This window comes from Stegostoma tigrinum, chromosome 16 (genome assembly GCF_030684315.1).
Source record: "Stegostoma tigrinum isolate sSteTig4 chromosome 16, sSteTig4.hap1, whole genome shotgun sequence".
NCBI lineage: Eukaryota > Metazoa > Chordata > Chondrichthyes > Orectolobiformes > Stegostomatidae > Stegostoma > Stegostoma tigrinum.
This window is the reverse complement of record NC_081369.1, coordinates 4398335-4418934: the sequence shown is the minus strand read 5'-3', so window position 1 is coordinate 4418934 and position 20600 is coordinate 4398335. Positions and strand designations below refer to the sequence as shown.

The 20600-nt window shown below is 44.4% G+C and overlaps 1 protein-coding gene across 2 annotated transcripts in view; it reads right to left on the bottom strand.

Annotated features, from left to right (window-relative positions):
- got2a (glutamic-oxaloacetic transaminase 2a, mitochondrial) overlaps positions 1 to 20600 on the bottom strand; it is a 39894-nt gene that overhangs the window by 11789 nt on the left and 7505 nt on the right. For both annotated transcript variants that reach the window (XM_048546957.2, XM_048546958.2), the window contains exons 2-7: positions 13402 to 13558; positions 13148 to 13276; positions 8051 to 8110; positions 4251 to 4412; positions 2969 to 3073; positions 1447 to 1597 (exon numbers count right to left, since the gene is read on the bottom strand). In XM_048546957.2, the coding sequence (XP_048402914.1) occupies positions 1447 to 1597; positions 2969 to 3073; positions 4251 to 4412; positions 8051 to 8110; positions 13148 to 13276; positions 13402 to 13558 (764 nt within the window). The remainder of the gene's footprint in view (positions 1 to 1446; positions 1598 to 2968; positions 3074 to 4250; positions 4413 to 8050; positions 8111 to 13147; positions 13277 to 13401; positions 13559 to 20600) is intronic.

Here is a 20600-nt window from a genome sequence, read left to right as displayed (position 1 = left end):
ATAGAAGACAGAGAGAGCTGGGATAAAGTGGGCCTTTTCAGGATGGCAACTGATGAGCAGGTGTTGAGTAGGTTGGGCCTGTACTCAGAGTTTAGAAGAATGAAAGGTGTCCCTTCTCAAAACATATGAACTTCTTGAGGTACTTGACAGGGCAGATGTGGAAAGGCTACCTCCTCTTAAACTCATTGCTCATACAGCATGGAAACAGACCCTTCTGTCCAACCAGTCCACGTTGATCATGTTCCCAAACGAAATTGGTCCCAACTGCCTGCTTCTGGCCCACATCCCTCCAAACCTTTACTATTCATATACTTACCCACGTCCACCACTTCCTCAGGAAGTTCATACCCCCGCCCCCCTGACCCACCCTCTGTGTAAACATTTGCCCCTCATGTCTTTTTTTAGATCTCTCTCACCTTATTGCCCCCTGTCTTGAAATGCCCCATCCTAGGCAAAATGCAACTATCATTAGCTCCATCTGTACCCTCATTATTTTACAAACTACTTTCAGGTTGCCTCTCAACCTCCAACACGCCAATGACAGAAGTCTCAGTCTATCCAGCCTTTCCGTATAACTCAAACTTTCGATACCCGGTAGTATTCCGAGTAAATCTCTTCTGAACCCTCTCCAGCTTAATAATATCTTTCCTATAACTGAGCAACCAGAACTGGATACAGCATTCCAAAAGAGGCCTCATCAATGTCTTATACAACCTCAACATGACATCCCAACTGTCCTTATACTCAAAGGACTGAACAATGAAGGCCAGGATGCCAAATGCCTTTTTAACCATCCAGTCCATATTTGATGCAAACTACAAAGAATTATGTACCCACACCCCTAGGTCCCTCTGTTCTACAACACTACCCAAGGCCCATCCATTAATTGGTACAATAAACAAAGGTAAGGCTTATATAATGTGGGAGATTAGTGTACCAGAGGGCATATTCTCAGAATAAATGGTCACACATTTAAGAGAGAGATGAGGAGGAACAACTTCTCTCAGAGGGTAACAAATCTGTGGAAGTCTTTACCGCAGAGGGCTGTTGAAGCTGGCTCATTAAGTATTTTCAATGCTTAAATAGACAGATTTTTAATCAGTAAAGGACGCCAGGGTCACGGGGACAGGCAGGAAAGCAGGGCTGCCGATTATCACTGTCTCACTTAAGGGCACAGAAGACTTGATGGGCTAAATGGCCTACTTCTTCTCCTACGTCTTATGGATTGGCACTGGCAAAGGAAATGAGGCATAGCGTTCTCAAGTCGCGTCTCCAGTAGGAACACTGGACATTTTGCATAGAGCGGCAAGCGGAGAAGAATTAATCTAAACAGAAAGCAGCTGGACAATTAACTTGCAAGTTGGAGTTCATTCACATTTGGAACTGATCAATCCCAAACAATAACTGCATAAGTAAACTGACAGGAGCCTGGGGATATTTACTTACCATACAGTCCCATGTTCTTGGCATAGGACTGTGATAGAATGATGTTAATGCCCTGGTCAAGGAAATAGCGCACAGCCCAAGCATCTCTGTCAGCATCTCCACTTGCAAAACCCTGGTAAGCCATGTCGAAGAATGGCAAAAGATTTCTTTTCTAGACAGCAAGAAGAAAGAAACTCTCAGCTCCATGTCCTAATTGGTTTGATGGCATTTTATTTAAACAGCTATATGGTAACACCATATCAATTACTGTACCTTGTTTATTACAGCAAAATAAATCAATCAATACAAAAGAGATACTGTGCAGTTAGGTACTTCAGGAGAGTCCTCAGCAGAAAACAACACAAACATAACAGGGGTGGCACGGTGGCCCATAGACCCGGGTTTGATTCCACCCTTGGGCATCTGTGTTTGGAGTTTGCATGTTCTCCTCGTGTCTGTGTGGGTTTCCTCCAAGTGGTTCAGTTTCCTCCCACAATCCAAAGATGTGCAACTTAGGTGGATTGGCCATGCTAAAATGCCCATAGTGCCCAGGGATGTGCAGGCTAGGTGGGTCAGCCATGGGGAAATGCAGGTTTACAGGGATAGGGTGGCAGGGTAGCTCTGGATGGGATGCTATTCAGAGGATCAGTGTGGACCAAACGGCCTGTTTCCACACTCTATAGATTGGGTATTAATTATGTTGAAAGGGAATACATTCCCAAATGCCTACGTTTATAAATAAATATGCTTTAAAATAAAATAAATGTAAACAATGTAGAAGACAACATGAATGTTAAAATTAAACTCACTTGAAGTTTTAATTGACCAAGCTCCATCAATTGGCAGAGGTTGGAGAGATGCCACTTGCACTTACCAACTTCTGCTACTAGGTGGAGCATAGGAGCTTCAGTGAGAGTTCAGAATGGCAGCCAGAAGGTGACAGCAGGCCCTGGAGATTTTAAAGCCAAGAACTGAGGTTGGGAATGGGACTGGAGTTTTGTAAGGAGTAGGGACTGCGAGTGCAGGGACAGAAACTGCAGGAAGGTCAGGAGATCTGAGTGTTGGAGAGAAAGCATGGCAAGTTGTTCTTTGGAGCAAGCAGGCCGCACAGGTAGTCGAGAAAACAGCATTAGATGTGCAGCCTAGGTGGATTGGTCGTACTAAATTTCCCATAGTGTTCAGGGATGTATAGATTAGGTGGGTTGTTGGTGGATGGGTCTGGGTGGGATGCTCTGAGGATCGGTGTGGATTTGTTGGGCAGTAGGGCCTGTTTCCACATTGTAGGGATTCCATGAATTCTAAACTATTAACATTAAATGAATATGCTGGCACTATTTTAATAACATAATTAAAGCAAAATGTCTACTTTGAATGGTGAATTACTGTATAAGTTAGATATAATGTGGTGGATTTTAACGCAAACAAAGAAGAGCTTGCAAAGGGGCTCAGACACATTCCCACCATCTCCACTGAGACAGAATGGGAAAGAACACTTCGCTGAAAATTCCAACACTTGCGAAATGTCGCAGAGCCCGCCTCTCACCTTGACGGCTGCTGCCAGCTCCTTCCATTGTTCAGTCTTCGGGTCTACTCCAGTTGGGTTGTGGGCACAGGCGTGAAACAGGATGACAGCTTGCTCTGGAATTTTCTGCAAGAGACACAGGAAACATACAGGGGAAAGGCCTAAATATACTTAAATATACTCATATTTTTAAGGGATAAACATTCAAAGCCCCTGGGTATACAAGTTGGTGATTTTTCCTCTCATGGTTGCCAAAATAATCTCTGCACAGTCCTGAATCCACAGATCACCATTCAGCAGCTTGCAACATATCTGTGCTTTGATTTGGAATCTGCTAAATTTACATCATTGATAGGGAGTCTTTCTTTGGTCTATTGCTAGGAACTGAGAAGACAAAATTTAAAGTTTACTAATTGTTATTAATCCAGTAACAAAAACAAACTGGTCTTTGCATCTCTTGTTTCAAAATATTGGTCTAACTTGGTGTTGGTTATATGTTGACATTTAGTTTTGTTTTGCTTGCACACAAAAATGTGATCAGAAATACTTAATCGGATATAAACCCCACGGCTTAATGTAATGTGAAAAAGTGTCATAAAAATGCAAATTCATTTTACATGTCACGATTAGATTGCAACCATAGCTCATTCTTCCTCTTTATCAGGCTAACACGGACTAGTTATGGGCCAATGGGATACTACACAATATCATTCAGTTAGCCTATGGTGACCCCTCAGGAGTTCATTTTCTCCTTTCTGGGGCTCTGAGGCTCCAAAGTGTCCTGGGTTACAACAAATGTTGGACAGGATCAGAGCAGTTAATAACTGCAGAATCTAAACTTGTTCTCCAAACTAAACATTTGAAAAACATCCAACATTATAGTCAGATATTTTCTGAGAGTTCAAGGATGGATTTGGAGTTTACTGAACTCATGGTGATGGGAGTGCAGTGTGAGGTAATGAAATGAGATACAATCACTCCAAAACACTGATGAGCCAGAGTGATCTGCTTCTCCACCAGTAAGATTAGTGATTAAATGTTATAATCTCCCCATCTGAGTTAACAAAAACCTTTGAACAGTGACCTAAGTAATCCTGATTACAAGCAATTCAAAATGAATGAGTTATAGACAGATGTCAGCAACATGTAAACGCAGTTTTAAATCAACCACATTGGACTGCACTGTTCATGCATTTCACAATTTGCAGTATGACCATCAATGTAGCGTCATTGAAAAAAATACAAAAATATAGTGAATCTCATCAGTCTTAAAGCCAAGATACCTACGAAACAGCACACTCACCGATATATCCTCTAGTGCCCCAGCAGCATCAAACCCACAGTTCTTTGGATCATAATAGCAGTAACTTTTGACTTCCATGCCAGCATCCCTGAAGATAGGCGTGTGGTTGCCCCAGGATGGTTTGGGCAGATAGATCTCTCGGCTGTTCTTATAGAACCGTTGCTGCAAGACAGGAAAGAGCACCAGTGATGTGTGTTACAGTTGGGTTGTTATTACAGCAGCCTCCTGTTGTACACCCCACCATCATGCCACCCAGCTCACCAAACATGTCCTTTTGCTTTAGTGCCTTGTACATCACGGCTACCTGCTGCTCACCTCTCTCAATTCTTTGTAGAACAGGTCTCAAATTAGGAGTGTTTCCCTTACTGAAGCAGGGACTTGCCGGTAAAGTTCTAGTAAAGTTTATTAGGATGATTCTTGGAATGAAGGGGTTTGTTTTAGAGGAAAGGTTGAGCTGTTTGGGCCTATTCTCATTGGATAGGAGGTGATCTGACTGCAACATAAGATTCCGAGGGGGGCCGGGGATGACAAGACGTGTACATCTGCTGCACTTGCACGCTTCCTTTCAGTGACTGGCACATGCAGACACCCGGGTCTAATGGAGAATTCCCCTCTCTCAGTTTACAGCCATTCAAATAATCACCTATCTGCCTTCCTAGTTTTCAAGCTTCAATTAAAATCATTGTACAAAAATGTTATAAAACTCTTTTAAAAACATCCTTTCCAAGACCATTTCTTGGTTATGTACTTATTCCATGTCATACTAACAAAGCCACCTCACCAAACTACCCTTCCTACCAGAGTTCCAGAGGTGACATGAGAGTGACAGCCCTCGATATCAATGTTGCATTCAACAAAGTGTGGGATCAAGGACCCCCTAGCAAAGCTGGAATCAATGGGTATCATGGGGCAAACTCTCCAATAATTAGAGACATACCTGACACAAAGAAAGATGGTTGTGATGGTTGCAGGTCAGTCATCTCAGCTCCAGCATATCTCTGCAGGAGTTCCTCAAGGTAGTGTCGTTGGCCCAACCATCTTCAGCTGCTTCATCAATGACCTTCCCTCCATCATAAGGTCAGAAGTGGGGATGTTCACTAATGATTCCACAATGTTCAGCACCATTCTTGGCTCCTCAGATACTGAAGCAGTTAATAGTGAGTTTTGAGAAGATTTGTAGCTCAGCTTGAGGTTCTGGATGTGAGTTTGCTTGCTGAGCTGGAAGGTTAGTTTTCAGACGTTTCGTCACCATTCTAGGTAACATCATCAGTGAGCCTCCGACGAAGCGCTGGTGTTATGTCCTGCTTTCTATTTATTGGTTTAGGTTTCCTTGGGTTGGTGATGTCATTTCCTGTGTTGGTGGTGTCATTTCCTGTTCTTTTTCTCAGAGGGTGGTAGATGGACTTCATACTTATATCCAGAACCTCAAGCTGAACTACAAATCTTCTCAAAACTCACTATTAACTGCTTCAGTATCTGAGGAGCCAAGAATGGTGCTGAACATTGTGGAATCATTAGTGAACATCCCCACTTCTGACCTTATGATGGAGGGAAGGTCATTGATGAAGTAGCTGAAGATGGAGCCCATCTACCACCCTCTGAGAAAAAGAACAGGAGATGACATCGACAACCCAAGGAAACCTAAACCAATAAATCGAAAGCGGGACATAACACCAGCGCTTCGTCGGAGGCTCACTGATGATGCTACCTAGAATGGTGACGAAACTTCTGAAAACTAACCTTCCAGCTCAGCGAGCAGACTTACATCCTGAAGCAGTTAATGTCCAAATGCAACATGATCTGGACAATATCCAGGCCTGGGCTGCCAAGTGGCAAGTAACATTTGTGCCACACAAATGCCGAGATATGACCATCACCAATAACAGACAATCTAACTACCACCTCTTGACATTCAACATGTTACTATCACAGAATTCCCCCATTATCAACGTCCAGGGGGTTCTCACTGACCAGAAACTCAACTGGACTCACCGAATAAACACAGTGGCTAGAAGAACAGTTCAGGAGGTTTGGAATACTGTGGCGAGTAACCCACCTCTTTACTCCCCAAAGCCTGTCCAGCATCAAGAAGGCATATCAGGAGTGTGGTGAAACACATGCCTGGGATGGGTGTAACTCCTGCAACACACAAGAAGCTTGACAGCATCCAGGACAAAGTAGCCCACTTGACTGGCACAAGCATTCACTCCTTGCACCACCCCCACTCAGTGGCAGCAGTGTGTACTATCTACAAGATGCACTCTAGAAATTCACCCAAGATCCTTTGACAGCGTCTTCCTAACCCACGACTACTTCCATCTGCAAGGGCAAGGGGCAGCAGATACATGGGAACACCACGTTCTGTAAGTTCACCTCCAATCTACTCACCATCCTGACTTGAAAATAAATTGCAGTTCCTTCAATGTCGCCGGATAAAAATCTTGGAACTCTCCAGCTGATGGCATTGTGGGCCTACTTACAACACATGGATTGCAGTGGCTCAAGGCGGTAGCTCACCACCACCCTCTCAACAGCAGCCAGGGATGGGCAACAAATGCTGGCCCAGCCAGTAACATGCAGATCCCACATTTTAAAATAATAAGCTGAAAACATTAGTCTTAGGCTCACTCTCCCTTTCAAACCAGATTTAAATTCAATCAAATTGTAGTTGGGGCTGTCTGGAGGCACCTTTATTCTGAGACGCTGAATTTATCCTGTCACATTACACAATATAAGTGCAGAGCTGCTGTTTCCTATCATGGGGGGAATCTAGAATGAATCTCCCATTTAGGACAGAGATGAGGATGTTTCACCTGCTCAGAGGGTCGTTAAACTTTATAATTCTTTTCCACAGACAGTAACAAAGCTTAGATGACTGAATATACTTGGGGTTGTATTCAAATTCTTGATTGACAAGGTGTCAAGGATCTTGGGAGGATAAATAGGCAAGTGGAGTTACGGTCACAATCAGATCACCACGTGCAGGTTGGAGGTGCCAAATTTCTAACGTTCTTAAGAATTAAGTACTAAAATAAAATCTTACTGAAGAGCACAATGAGTGCTCTTCTTTCCATGGCTTGTTCGCATCACCAAAACACCACAGTAACGTTGCCGTTAGTTCAGGCTGTGATCAAATCAGATGTTGGCCTTGTGCTGAACAATAAACATGCACCTTTCTGATTTTGAAACAGTTGAGATAATCAGATGTATCAATTTCTTTGAATAAAATGGCTTTTGATTGTTATTTCACTTCAAAATTTTCAATTAAACCAGTCCAAAACAGGGGACTTCTGATAATGCCGAATGAGTGCCTTTCTTGCATCTACAAGGTTTACTGTTCCAACCCGCTCTCCCAACCTGTAGATTTGCCAACTCTTGGATTACTTCTCCACTTTTCAGTACGGGGAGGAGGGTCAAGAGGCAGATGCTTCTAGAAAGCACACACTTTTATAGCAAAGGTTTGAAACCCTGCATCTTCTATAGAAATCAGAGTTGAAGGATCAAGGCTCACAGGGTATGATATTTAAAGGGAATGACAGATAATAGACACAGTCAAGACAGGTTGAGTTTTCGAAGTCTGAAGACTTCTATAAAGAAGGAAAGATAAATGGAGGCAAGGATTGCCACAGTTGAGGTCCTGGAGAAACATGTATTTGGTAAGAAACAATGGAACTAACCTTAATGTAACAGAGTGAGGCTGTAGCACACTGTATTTGCATTGTAGGAGAAATGAGAAAGTTCAGGAGTTAACAGTAAAGCAGCAATCTGTAATACAATGCAGTAGACACTGCATCACTCACCAGAAAGCTAGCACCAATCCGCAGTGATCCAGTTCCAGAGATGGACTGCACAGTGATATACTGAAATCAAAAAGAATCACAACAAAACTTTAATTTCGTATTGTTATTCTGAATGCTTTGCTAACACACAGTATGCATTAGAAACCCACCGGATGGGAGAAGCTACTGTCACATTTAGCACCGAATGGTCAAAACTAGAGCAGCGAGATTACAATGAAGCAGAACATAGAACAGTATAGCACAAGAGAGGTCCCTTCGGCCCACAGTGCTGTGCCGAACATGACATCAAATTAAACCAACCCCTTCTGACTATCCCTGGTTCGTGTCCCTCCATTCCTTGCATATTTACGCACTTAAGTTCCTTAAATGCCCCGATTGAATCTGCCTCACGTACCAGACTCCCACCACTCTCTGCATAAAAAACAATTTCTCATCAAATCTTCTTTGAACTTCTCCCCCTCTCATCTTTAGCCCACGCTCCCTAGTATCAGACATATCAACTCTGGGGAAAAAGATTCTGACTGTCAACTCTATCTATGCATCTCATGATTTTATAGACTTCTACCAATGGTCCCCCTAGCCTCTGCCACTCCAGAGAAAACAACGTGAGTTTTTCTAGCTTCTCCTTGTAGTTCATACCCTCTAAGCCAGACAGCCTCCTGGTAAACCTCTTCTGCACCCTCTCCAAAGCCTCCACATCCTTTCTTTAGGCAAGTAGCTTGGAGGGAACATGTAGGTCGTAGTGACTCCTCTATTTGTGTTGCACTTGCCCTTCTAGGTGACAGGGGTCACAGGTTTGGAAGATGCTGTGAGAGGAGGCTTGGTGAGTTGCTGTGTTGCATCTCGCAGAAGGCACGTGTTGAACACTGGTCAATGCTGTCAGTGCTGAATAGGATGCCAATCAGGCACCTTGATGACAGGCAGATTCAAATACCAACTACTCAAATTTAAAATGCTTCCCGTTTAATTTAAATCCCTATGCAGCCTCGCTTGCTGCCCATCACTGGCTTCCTCAAATAGGATTGTCACTCTAAACTCTCCACTCCCTAGACACTGGCCTCTTGTACCTCTCTCCTTCTCATTATTCAATCCACCAGTGGTAGCCATGATTTCATTTGCTTGCACCCTTATGTTTTGGGCTACCCCCCATAACTCCCTCGTCTTCACATTATGCTTTCAAGAAGCCTGGAAACACATTGTTCCTCACCTCTAAAAAATAGCTCCTTTGGCTTGGCATCCACCTTTCTTCAGTAAGCCCCATTCCCAAAAGTGCCTCGAGATTTTTGCCTACACTGAAGGCACTACATAAACGCCAGTAATTGTTATCCTTAGATTGCAAGTAATTGAGAATGGACCTTCTCAAGCCATGCTGTAAGTAAACACTTCTCATCACAATAAAAATGAAAGGAAAAGGCTACTGCGGGGCACGTAATCCACATTTAAACGAATGGCAAAACCAAAGAAATGATACCGTGCACCCCAAGGTATTAGATTTTCCAGCCTGTGATCACACCAGCCTCCAACCTTGGTAATAAGTTCTGATTGAACCTTCCAAGCAACAGAAATATTAAATTTTTATTAGGAACTACACTTTTGAGTTAACAGCCTATTTCTGGGGCAGAGCACTGTAGTTTCTTTTTAAAGTAAGCTAAATTAAGAAAATGCTAGAGAAGACCACAGGTCAGGTCATATCTTTTGAGGCAGAAAAGGAGTTAACGTTTCAAGCCAATGACTTTTCGGAACTAAAAGGTGTTTTTAACTCTGCTTCCGACCCAAGCTACGCTTAACTGGAGAGGACTTGATGTCGATCAGTGTTAAGTGGACTGAAATGTTGCAGCATTTTTACAATGTTTATGCTCAATGTGTTATATTCCTCCTCCTCCATACCTCCCCCAAATGCAGCCACTAATCTCCATTTTGATGACTCTCACCTTCTGTGCTGCAAATTCCCTTTCTCGCCGTTATTAGTGGATGCAGCTTTTTAAACATTTCTCTCCCTGCTTTTAATGCATTCCTCAAAAACCACCTAGTTCCCCAATATTTTCCCATTCTCTCCTTTACCACATTGTCATTCACGTTGTCCTTCTACCATGTATGGCGTTCCAATCTCTCTCCCTCCCATTAGGTTAGTTGAATCAATACAAGCTGCATTAACTGACTGCATCAGCACCTTCAAGCTGTTTGCATTTTGTTTCTGCGTCACAATACTGCGAGGGGGTATTGCAGTGCCGGAGGTGAGGAGGCCCAAGTCCTCAGCCATCACCGAAAAAGTCAAACTCAAGTTTCTGCTTGTGGAATCTCATCGTGCACAAATGAGATGACAGACCAGCATTGTAGTGACAATTACGGTTCGGAAAGAGGCCACTTGGCCCATTTTGTCTGCATTAAGCATTTTGACTTAGTGTCAGTCTTCTGCCTTTTCCTGCACATTGCTTGTGTTTACTGAATTATCTAACACTCTTCTTGAATGCCTCAATTGACTCTGCCTCCATTACGCTTCCAAGCACTGCATTCCAGTCCTGAACCTTTTGTGGAAAAGGCTTTTTCTCATCTCCATTTTGTTCCTTTGCAAACACTTTAAAGCTGAGTCCTCTGGCACTTGATCCTTTGACTTGTGGAAACAGTTTATCCCCCTCTACTCCATATGGATCTTTCATGGTTTTGAAGCTTTCTATAAAAGCTCCTCTTAGCTTTCTCTCCCACCCAGAAAAACAGTCCCAACGACACCAATCCTTCCTCAAAATCGGAGTGTCTCGTCCCTGGAAACATTCATGTAAAAACCTATATCTCTTCAAAAGTAGTTAACTGGCATGCAGTTCTTTGGAACACAATGTAATAAGAAGCCAAATGAAAGCAAGTTCTTCCATTCATTTTATACATGATCACTGGGGAAAAAAGTGAAGATGCAAGCTACGTATAATGGCTCAAACAGTACAGAAGTTAACAACTCAGTGTGGGCTGGGGCAGAGATTTCAACTAATCGGTGGAAGGATTAGAGGGGAGCTGAAGAGACATTACTGCCACATGGATGGCGGAGGAGTCTGTCCGAAAAGGAACGTTCACTGTATCTGGGAGAGGCAATGGCCGAGACGTACTATCGCTAGACTATTAACCCAGAAACTCGGATAATGCTCTGGGGACCGGGGTTGAAACCCTGCCATGGCAGATAGTGGAATGTGAATTCAATAAAAATCAGGAATTACGAGCCTGATGATGACCATAAATCCACTGGGGATTGTCAGACAAACCTATCTGGTTCACTGATGTCCTTTAGGGAAGGAAACTTGCCATCACCACCTGGTCTGGCCTACATGTGACTCCAGACCCACAGCAATGTGGTTGACTGTCCCCTGGGAAATTAGGGCTTGGCAATAAATGCTGGCAGCGTCAGGAACACTCACATCCTGTGAGTAAATAACAATAAACAAAATAAGTGGAATTGTCACGGACCCAGAACATGAAGGTTTTGTAGCACTTATTATGACAGGCAGAAAGCTGAACATCTTGTTCCTCAGCTGTAAATTATCTGCGTCTCTAACGGCACAGGGTCAGTGCGCTCGGAAAACTATTAGGACACAGTTACCAGCTCCAGACTCAGAGTCACAAACAGGCACAGGGTGGGGAAATGGTTCTTGCCACATTAGATTGCTGCTTCCTGCAGACCGCGAAAAGTCCTTTGTATCACAAACGATGCAGCCTGTTTCATTTCCAAAGAGATTACCCTGCATGCAGGCCACAACACTGACCTTGCAATGACATTACTGAGCTTCCAGTGGCTCGGGTATCACGTTGCTAACAGTACTCATTCACAACTCAGCTGGCCCAAGCCTTAAACTTGCGATCCGTTTCCAATCCAGCTACGCATCAGTTTTCACTTCAGTGCTAAGTGATCCTGTATGAACCATGTAATGAATGACCTTTTCACGTATTTGCAGATCCACAGAAAAATTCTCATCCAGCTCACCAGCTGGCAACTTTGAACTTATGCCTTCTGGTTTTGTTTGCAGTTAGCCAAACAAAGCTGACTGCATGTACATTCTTTCCTTCCTTCAACTGTATCAAGAGGGGTCAGGTCACCTCTTTCTCAAGTCCTGTGACCTACCCAACATTCTGAAGCAATGATGTCCAAAATCGTACATAAATAAAACCACCACTGCCATCTCAACAAGGTGAGAATAACACTGTCCTGACGTCCTAAGTCTTTTTTTGATCAGGGTAAACCGTTCCAAGAATTACTTTTGTAGCCAAGGGCAGCTAACACTTAAAGTTCCTTGAACTTCCACCAAGTGGAGAATGGTTTATTTGTTAACATGCTGCCCATTCCACATTGCTGCTGTGCTGTTCACGCGCACCATCGGTGGTGCACTGCTGTCCTCTCCTTTGCCTGTGGGTCACTTTCCACCTTCACCTCTCATTTGGTCTAATCCATTTCTCGGCCGACAAGTTGCACATTCTGACAGCCCCTCCCTTTTTCCCTCTGCAATCATCACACATCCTTGTGCGCTCTCTGTTCATGCAACCGCTTTGCCATCCCACTGCCCCTCTCCCCTTTGCTCTGCAGGTTCTCCTTGTACCCATTGTTCTCCCTCTCTGGATCCTCTGGCTCAGTAGCTGGGAATCTACCACTGGACCACCCCAATCTCAGATTCACCCTCTTCCGCTGGTCTTCCAATCAGGTTTTCTCTCTCTGGTGTTCACTTCGCCTCCAGTCCAGCTGACTTCTTTCCTGTGCCCTCTCCTGCTCCACAACTCCTGAAGCTCACTGCAGTCAGTGCTCACTTATTCCAACACGGGCAACTTTTCAAAATGCTTTGCGGTCAAGTGTACACACACCCCCAAGGGAGCACTGGTCCCGACTGTCATCTCAGCACCTGGATTGGCACCAAGCTACACCCAAACACCTCCATGTTGGTAAAGGACATCAATCTGAGGTGTATAATACTCACATTTCCTCATCTAATGGATTTATCAGTCCATTTATCAGTTTCAAAACCTTCCTTAACTGCTCCACTTATTTACAGCAGAGCTCCGAAAATGCTGCCACTTGCTTTGACCCTCATCCTTTGGCCCCACTCACCAGCAAAGGCAGTTCCTTACCCTTCCGCTTTTGATCACTTCACTGTTGGCTCCTAGTGCCAGCTCTGCGCTGGCCTTGTTGAATTCTGGCAGACCAGCAATGGGGAGGTACTCTTTGTCCATTTTCCTGGCTGCAATTTGGGCCTCGGCCTGTGAGAAGGTCAAAAACCAGACCACGTATCAGTTCTACAATCATTCCTGGAGAGTCTGTGCAGAATTTTGATTTTCCCACTGCCAGACAGCCAACAAAAAGCAGAATGCCACATCCAACTCACCTTCCTGACAGTATTCAAGACGTATGGCTTGCCATTGTCATCACGGTACGCCCCAACGCCCAGGTTCATTTTCTTAGGGTTGTTGTCACGTTTGAAAGCTTCAGTGACCCCAAGGATTGGATCAGGGGGGCCCATTTCTACATGGGACCACACTGAGCTGCAAGGATACCAGAAAACAGGTCAAAACAACCAGTCATCATGAAAGGAGCCAGTTATCTCCATTCCTTTTTAACATTGCATAATGTCACAGTGCTATCATATAACACAGTTATTTTATATTAATCAGCATTTATAATATCAATCATTACATCCTCCTAACAATGAATCTGCAGCATTGAAGAGAAAACAATGCAATTTTTTTTTGGTGTTTGGTCCAGTATTGGGAGCGTCACTGGCTGGACCAGGATATGTCGTCGTCGCGCACCCCACACCACCGCCCCCCCCCCCCCCCCCCCACCCCCCCCCCCCACCCAGAATTTTGAATCAGCAAAAGTGGGGAAACAGTAACACAGTTCCAACTCAGTATAGTGTATGCATTATTCATTTGGTGGCAAAAACAGGAAAGCAGATTTTCAGTGATAATGGGAACTGCAGATGCTGGAGAATCCAAGATAACAAAGTGTGGAGCTGGATGAACACAGCAGGCCAAGCAGCATCTTAGTGCTCCTGAGATGCTTGGCCTGCTGTGTTCTTCCAGCTTCACATTTTGTTATAGCAGATTTTCAGAACTGGTTTATGAAGGGGATTTTAGTAATTATTGTACATAAGTGATAGATACCCGTCTAGTTGCAACATTTAAAAAACATCTGAACAGGTATGTAGAAAGGAAATGTTTAGAAGGTTATGCGTCAAATGTAGCGGGACTGCTTTAGTTTGGGAAGCCTGGTCAGCATGGATGAATTGGACCAAGTGGCCTGTTTCCATGTTGTTTGACTCTATGGCTATATCTTAAGTATTCAAACCCTGAAGAAGGGATTGAACTACACAGTATAGATTTTCTTTATTTATTCATGGGATGAGGGCATCGCTGACCACACAGCATTTATTGCCCATCCCTAATTGCCCAGAGGGCAGTTAAGATTCAACCACATTGCTGTGGGTCTAGAATCACATGTACGCCAGGCCAGGCAAGGATGGCGGTTTCCTCCCCTAAAGGACACTTGTGAACCAGACAGGTTTTTCCCAACAATCGACAATGGTTCATGGTCATCACTAGATTCTTAACCCCAGGTATTTTATTGAATTCGAATTCCACCATCTGCTGTGGCAGGATTTGAACCTGGGTCCCCAGAACGTCATGTGGGTCTCTGGATTAACAGTCCGGCGGTAATACCACTCGGTCCGTTGAACTACAAAGTCCAAGATTATACTTAACTGACACTAAAGAGAAAACTTGCAGTGCGGTGAAACCACTTATGGTTAATTACATTCCTTTGAGCACAGCTAAAACATTGCAAAGAACCTGAGTCCAAGGCAGCAATGAAGCACAGACACTACTTAAAGTCAGGGAGAGACTGACAGAAGGAATGTAAATCAAATGCTTTCATAGTCTTTGCACCACTGACCTCAAAAAAGCATTAATCCAACATAATTAAACCACAGTCTGATCTAATTGTATCTCATAGAAACACACAACGTTTGCACTAGTAACAGAAGGCAGTTTAACAAGATCATCTCTTGTAATCCTTTTTCAAAATCCAATTCCCTCAATAAGCAAGTGGGCACAGATTTGACCGGTGGAATCTAATTTGGGAAAATGAGAGGTTACACATTTTGGCAGGAAGAGTAAAGGATCTGAATATTATTTAAATGGGAAAAGACTACAAAAAGCTACAGAACAGGGATTTGGGATTCCTCGGGCATAAATCGCAAAAACCTGGCATCCAATTTCAGCAGGTAACAGGGAAGGCAAATGGAACGACAGGCTATATTTCGAAGGGAATGGAGTATAAAGATAGGGGGGCTTTGCTAAAACTATACAAGGATTTAGTCGATCCCAGTTGGAATACTGTAAACAGCTTTGGGCCCCTTATCTTAAAAAAACACCGATGTAGAGGTGCCTACTTTGGAGTGGAGTGGACAAGGTCTGAAATCTCACAACACCAGGTTATAGTACAACCTGTTGGACTACAACCTGTGGTATGATTTCTGACCTAAAAAAACACAGGCACTGGAGACATTCCAAAGAAGGTTCACTAGCCTGCTAGCAGGTGTGGAGGGACTGTCTTAGGAGAGATTGATTTGGTTGGCTATTGTGGACAGGTTATTTCACCTGTGGGACAGTCTAGGACCAGACGGCATAATTTCAGAATCTGCGGTCACACGTTTAAGACAGTGACGAGGACAGATTTCTTAGAGTCATAGAATCTAATGCACGGAGACATGCAAACTGGTCTGTGCTGATCAAATGTCCACACATGCTAACTCCATTTCTGTGCACTTGGCCCATATTCTTCTAAACTTTTCCTTTCCATGTATTTGCCCAAATGGCTTATAAAAGTTGTTAGTGTATCTGCCTCAATCATTTCTGCTGGCAGCTTATTCCATATGCGTACCACCCTGTGTAAAAAAGGTTGCCCTTAGGTTCCCATGTAATCTTTCCCCTCTTACTGATATCCTTTAGTCCTCAATTCCCCAACCCTGGGAAAAAGACGGACTGCATTCACCTTATCCATACTTCTCGTTATCTTATAGTCTAATGCTTCTCTCTATTGTAATATTTTCACAAGCTGTGTAACAGAGATCTAAGGATTCAGGTACATAATTCTTTGAAATTTGTCTCACAGGTAGTTGGGGTGGTTTGGCACGCTTGCCTTCGTTGCTCCGAGTGTAGGAGCTGAGATGTCTCGTTGAGGATGTGCAGGATGTTTGGAAGGCCTCTTATCGAGTACTGTCTACAGTTCTGGTAGTCCTGCTATAGGAAGTCTATTATTAAGTTGAAGAGTGTTCAGAAAAGATTTATCAGGCTGTTGCTGGAAATAGAGGTTTTGAGTTATAAAGATAGGCTGGACTTGTTTCACTGGAGTGTAAGAGGTTGAAGGATGATATTATAGCAGCTTTTAAAATCATGAGGGCTATAGATGAGGTGAATAGCAAGGGTCTTTTCCTGAGTGTGGGGAAGTTCAAAAGTGGGGGCATATTTTTAAGATGAGATGAGAAAGTTTTAAAAAGATGAGGGGCAACTTTTTAAGAGTAGCTTGGATGTCAAATGAACTGTTAGAGGAAATGCTAATGGAGTACAGTTACAACCTTTAAAAGATATTTGGGTAAATGCATGAATAGGAATGGTTTGGAGGGAAATGGGTCAAACACATGCAAAAGGGACTAGTTTAGTTTGGAACATGGCTGGCATGGGCTAGTTGGACTGAAGGGTCTGTTTCCATGCTGTATGACTCTCAACACTTCTAAGATCATCTCGTGTCTCCTAAGCTCTAAAGTTCTAGCTTGTCCAACCTCTCCCTATAACTCAGTCCCTTGTGTCCTGGTAACATACTTGTAAATTTCTTCTGCACTCTTTCCTGTTTAATAACTCCTTTCTTTAGCCAGTTGACCAAAACTGTGCACAATGCTCCAAGCACAGCCTCACCAATGTGCTGTACAACCACAGTATAAGTTCCCAACTTCTGTACTCAGAGCCTTGACGGATAAAAGCTAGCATGCCAAAAGAGTTCTTCACTGCCCTGTCTACCTGTGACTCCATTTTCAGAGAACTGTGTACATGAATTCCAAGATCCCCCTCTTCCACTACATTACTTAAGGCCTTACTATTCACAAAGGAACTCCTGCCTTAATGAGACTTTCCAAAATGCAACACCACACAGTTATCTATAATAAACTTCATTTTCCATTTCTCAGCCCACTTCCTCAGCTGATCAAGATCCTGCTACAATTTTTGATAACCTTCCCCACTTTCCACGATACTGCCGATTTTAGTATCACCCGCAAACTTACTAATCATGCCTTGTACATTCTCATCCAAATCATTGATAGAGATGACAAATGACAATGGGCCCAGCACCAACCTCTTGAGGCACACTAGTCCTAAGCCTCCAGTCCGACAAGCATCCCTCCACTATTACCCTCTGCTTCCTACCATCAAGCCAATTGTGTATCCAATTTGCCAGCTCTCCCTGGAGTCCATTTGATCTAATCTTCCAGAGCAGACTGCCATGTGGAAACTTATCAAAGGCCTTAGTGAAATCCATATTCACTGCGTCTAATGTCCCCCTGCCTTATCAACCTTCCTGGTCATTTCACCAAAGAACCCTAACAAATTTATGGGGCATGATCTCTGATTTATGAAGCCATGCTGATTACTCCTAATCAAACCCTGTCTTTCCAAATGAATGTATATCTTATCCCTCAGAATCTTCTCAAATAACTTACCTATCACAGATGTTAGGCTTATTGGTCTATAATTCCCAGGTTTTTCTTTGCAGCCCTTGCTGAATAAGGGCACAACATTTGCTACCCTCCAGTCTTCCGGGTCGTCACCCATGGCTAACGATGATACAAATATATCAGCCAGGGGCCCTGCAATTTCTTCTCTAGCCTCTTGCAGGGTTCTTGGATATGTCTGATCAGGGCCAGGAGGTTTATCCACCTTCATACATTCTATTACTTCCAACACCACCTCTACAGTGTTATGGACTGTCCCCAAGATAGTGCCACTAATTTCCCCAAGTTCTCAAGTTTTCATGTCTTTCTCCATGGTAAACACAGGAGAAATATTCATTGAGGACCTCACCCATCTCCTGCGATTCCACACATACATGTCCACTTTGGTCCTTGAGGGGTCCTATTCTCGCTCTAGTAATTCTTTTTCCTTTAATATACTTAAAGGATATCTTTGGATTCACCCCAATCTTCTCAGCCAAAGCTAATTTTTGCCCCCTTTTCTCCCTACTGATTTCCTTCTGCAGTAAACTCCTGTGTCCCCTACATACCTCCAGGGATTCCCTTGATCCCAGCTGCCTTACCTGAGCCATGCTTCCTTCTTTTTTCTGGTCAATGCCTCAATATCTCTTGTCATTCAGGGTCCTACTCCTGTCAACCTTGCCCTTCACCCTCACAGGAACATATAGAACATAAGCTGTAGCAATCACATTTTTAAAGGCCCCCCACTTGTCAGGGGTCCCTTTACCTGCAAATAAACTAGTCCAACCAACCCCTGCAAGCTCCGATCTAATTCCATAAAAGTTTGCCTTGCCTCAATTTAGAACTTGAACCGGTGGACCAGTTTTGTCCCTCTCCATGATAATAAAATGTGAGGCTGGATGAACACAGCAGGCCAAGCAGCATCTCAGGAGCACAAAAGCTGACGTTTCGGGCCTAGACCCTTCATCAGAGAGGGGGATGGGGGGAGGGAACTGGAATAAATAGGGAGAGAGGGGGAGGCGGACCGAAGATGGAGAGTAAAGAAGATAGGTGGAGAGGGTGTAGGTGGGGAGGTAGGGAGGGGATAGGTCAGTCCAGGGAAGACGGACAGGTCAAGGAGGTGGGATGAGGTTAGTAGGTAGCTGGGGGTGCGGCTTGGGGTGGGAGGAAGGGATGGGTGAGAGGAAGAACCGGTTAGGGAGGCAGAGACAGGTTGGACTGGTTTTGGGATGCAGTGGGTGGGGGGGGAAGAGCTGGGCTGGTTGTGTGGTGCAGTGGGGGGAGGGGATGAACTGGGCTGGTTTAGGGATGCAGTGGGGGAAGGGGAGATTTTGAAACTGGTGAAGTCCACATTGATACCATATGGCTGCAGGGTTCCCAGGCGGAATATGAGTTGCTGTTCCTGCAACCTTCGGGTGGCATCATTGTGGCAGTGCAGGAGGCCCATGATGGACATGTCATCAAGAGAATGGGAGGGGGAGTGGAAATGGTTTGCGACTGGGAGGTGCAGTTGTTTGTTGCGAACTGAGCAGAGGTGTTCTGCAAAGCTGTCCCCAAGCCTCCGCTTGGTTTCCGCATCATTGTGGCAGTGCAGGAGGCCCATGATGGAACTTTGCAGAACACCTCCGCTCAGTTCGCAACAAACAACTGCACCTCCCAGTCGCAAACCATTTCCACTCCCCCTCCCATTCTCTTGATGACATGTCCATCATGGGCCTCCTGCACTGCCACAATGATGCCACCCGAAGGTTGCAGGAACAGCAACTCATATTCCGCCTGGGAACCCTGCAGCCATATGGTATCAATGTGGACTTCACCAGTTTCAAAATCTCCCCTTCCCCCACTGCATCCCTAAACCAGCCCAGTTCATCCCCTCCCCCCACTGCACCACACAACCAGCCCAGCTCTTCCCCCCCACCCACTGCATCCCAAAACCAGTCCAACCTGTCTCTGCCTCCCTAACCGGTTCTTCCTCTCACCCATCCCTTCCTCCCACCCCAAGCCGCACCCCCAGCTACCTACTAACCTCATCCCACCTCCTTGACCTGTCCGTCTTCCCTGGACTGACCTATCCCCTCCCTACCTCCCCACCTACACCCTCTCCACCTATCTTCTTTACTCTCCATCTTCGGTCCGCCTCCCCCTCTCTCCCTATTTATTCCAGTTCCCTCCCCCCATCCCCCTCTCTGATGAAGGGTCTAGGCCCGAAATGTCAGCTTTTGTGCTCCTGAGATGCTGCTTGGCCTGCTGTGTTCATCCAGCCTCACATTTTATTATCTTGGAATCTCCAGCATCTGCAGTTCCCATTATCTCTTGTCCCTCTCCATACCTATTTTAAAATTAATTGAATTATGGCCACCTGTCCTGTCCTATTTCACAAGAATAGGTCAAGTTTTACTCCTTTCCAAGCTGGACCCTCTATGTAAGGCTTGACGAAACTTTCCTGAACACACTTAACAAATTCCATTCCATTCATGCTGCTAACACAATGGCAGTCCCAGTCTTTGTTAGGAAAATTAAAATCCCCACTATGACAACCCGATTTTTCCTGCAAGTCTCTGCAATCTCTCTGCATATTTGTTCCTCTCATGCATGTTGACTATTTGAAGAGCCTATAGAACAACTCCAATAACGTCACCATCCTGTTCTTATTCCTTAGCTCCACGAACAAAGCCTCACTGGATGATCCTTCAGTTATTTCAGCTCTGACTGCTACTGTGATACTCCCCTTTATCAAAAATGCAATGCCTCCTTCTGTCTTTCCTCCACCTCTGTCCCACCTGAAGCACCTGTACGCTGGCACATTAAGCTGCCAGTTCTGT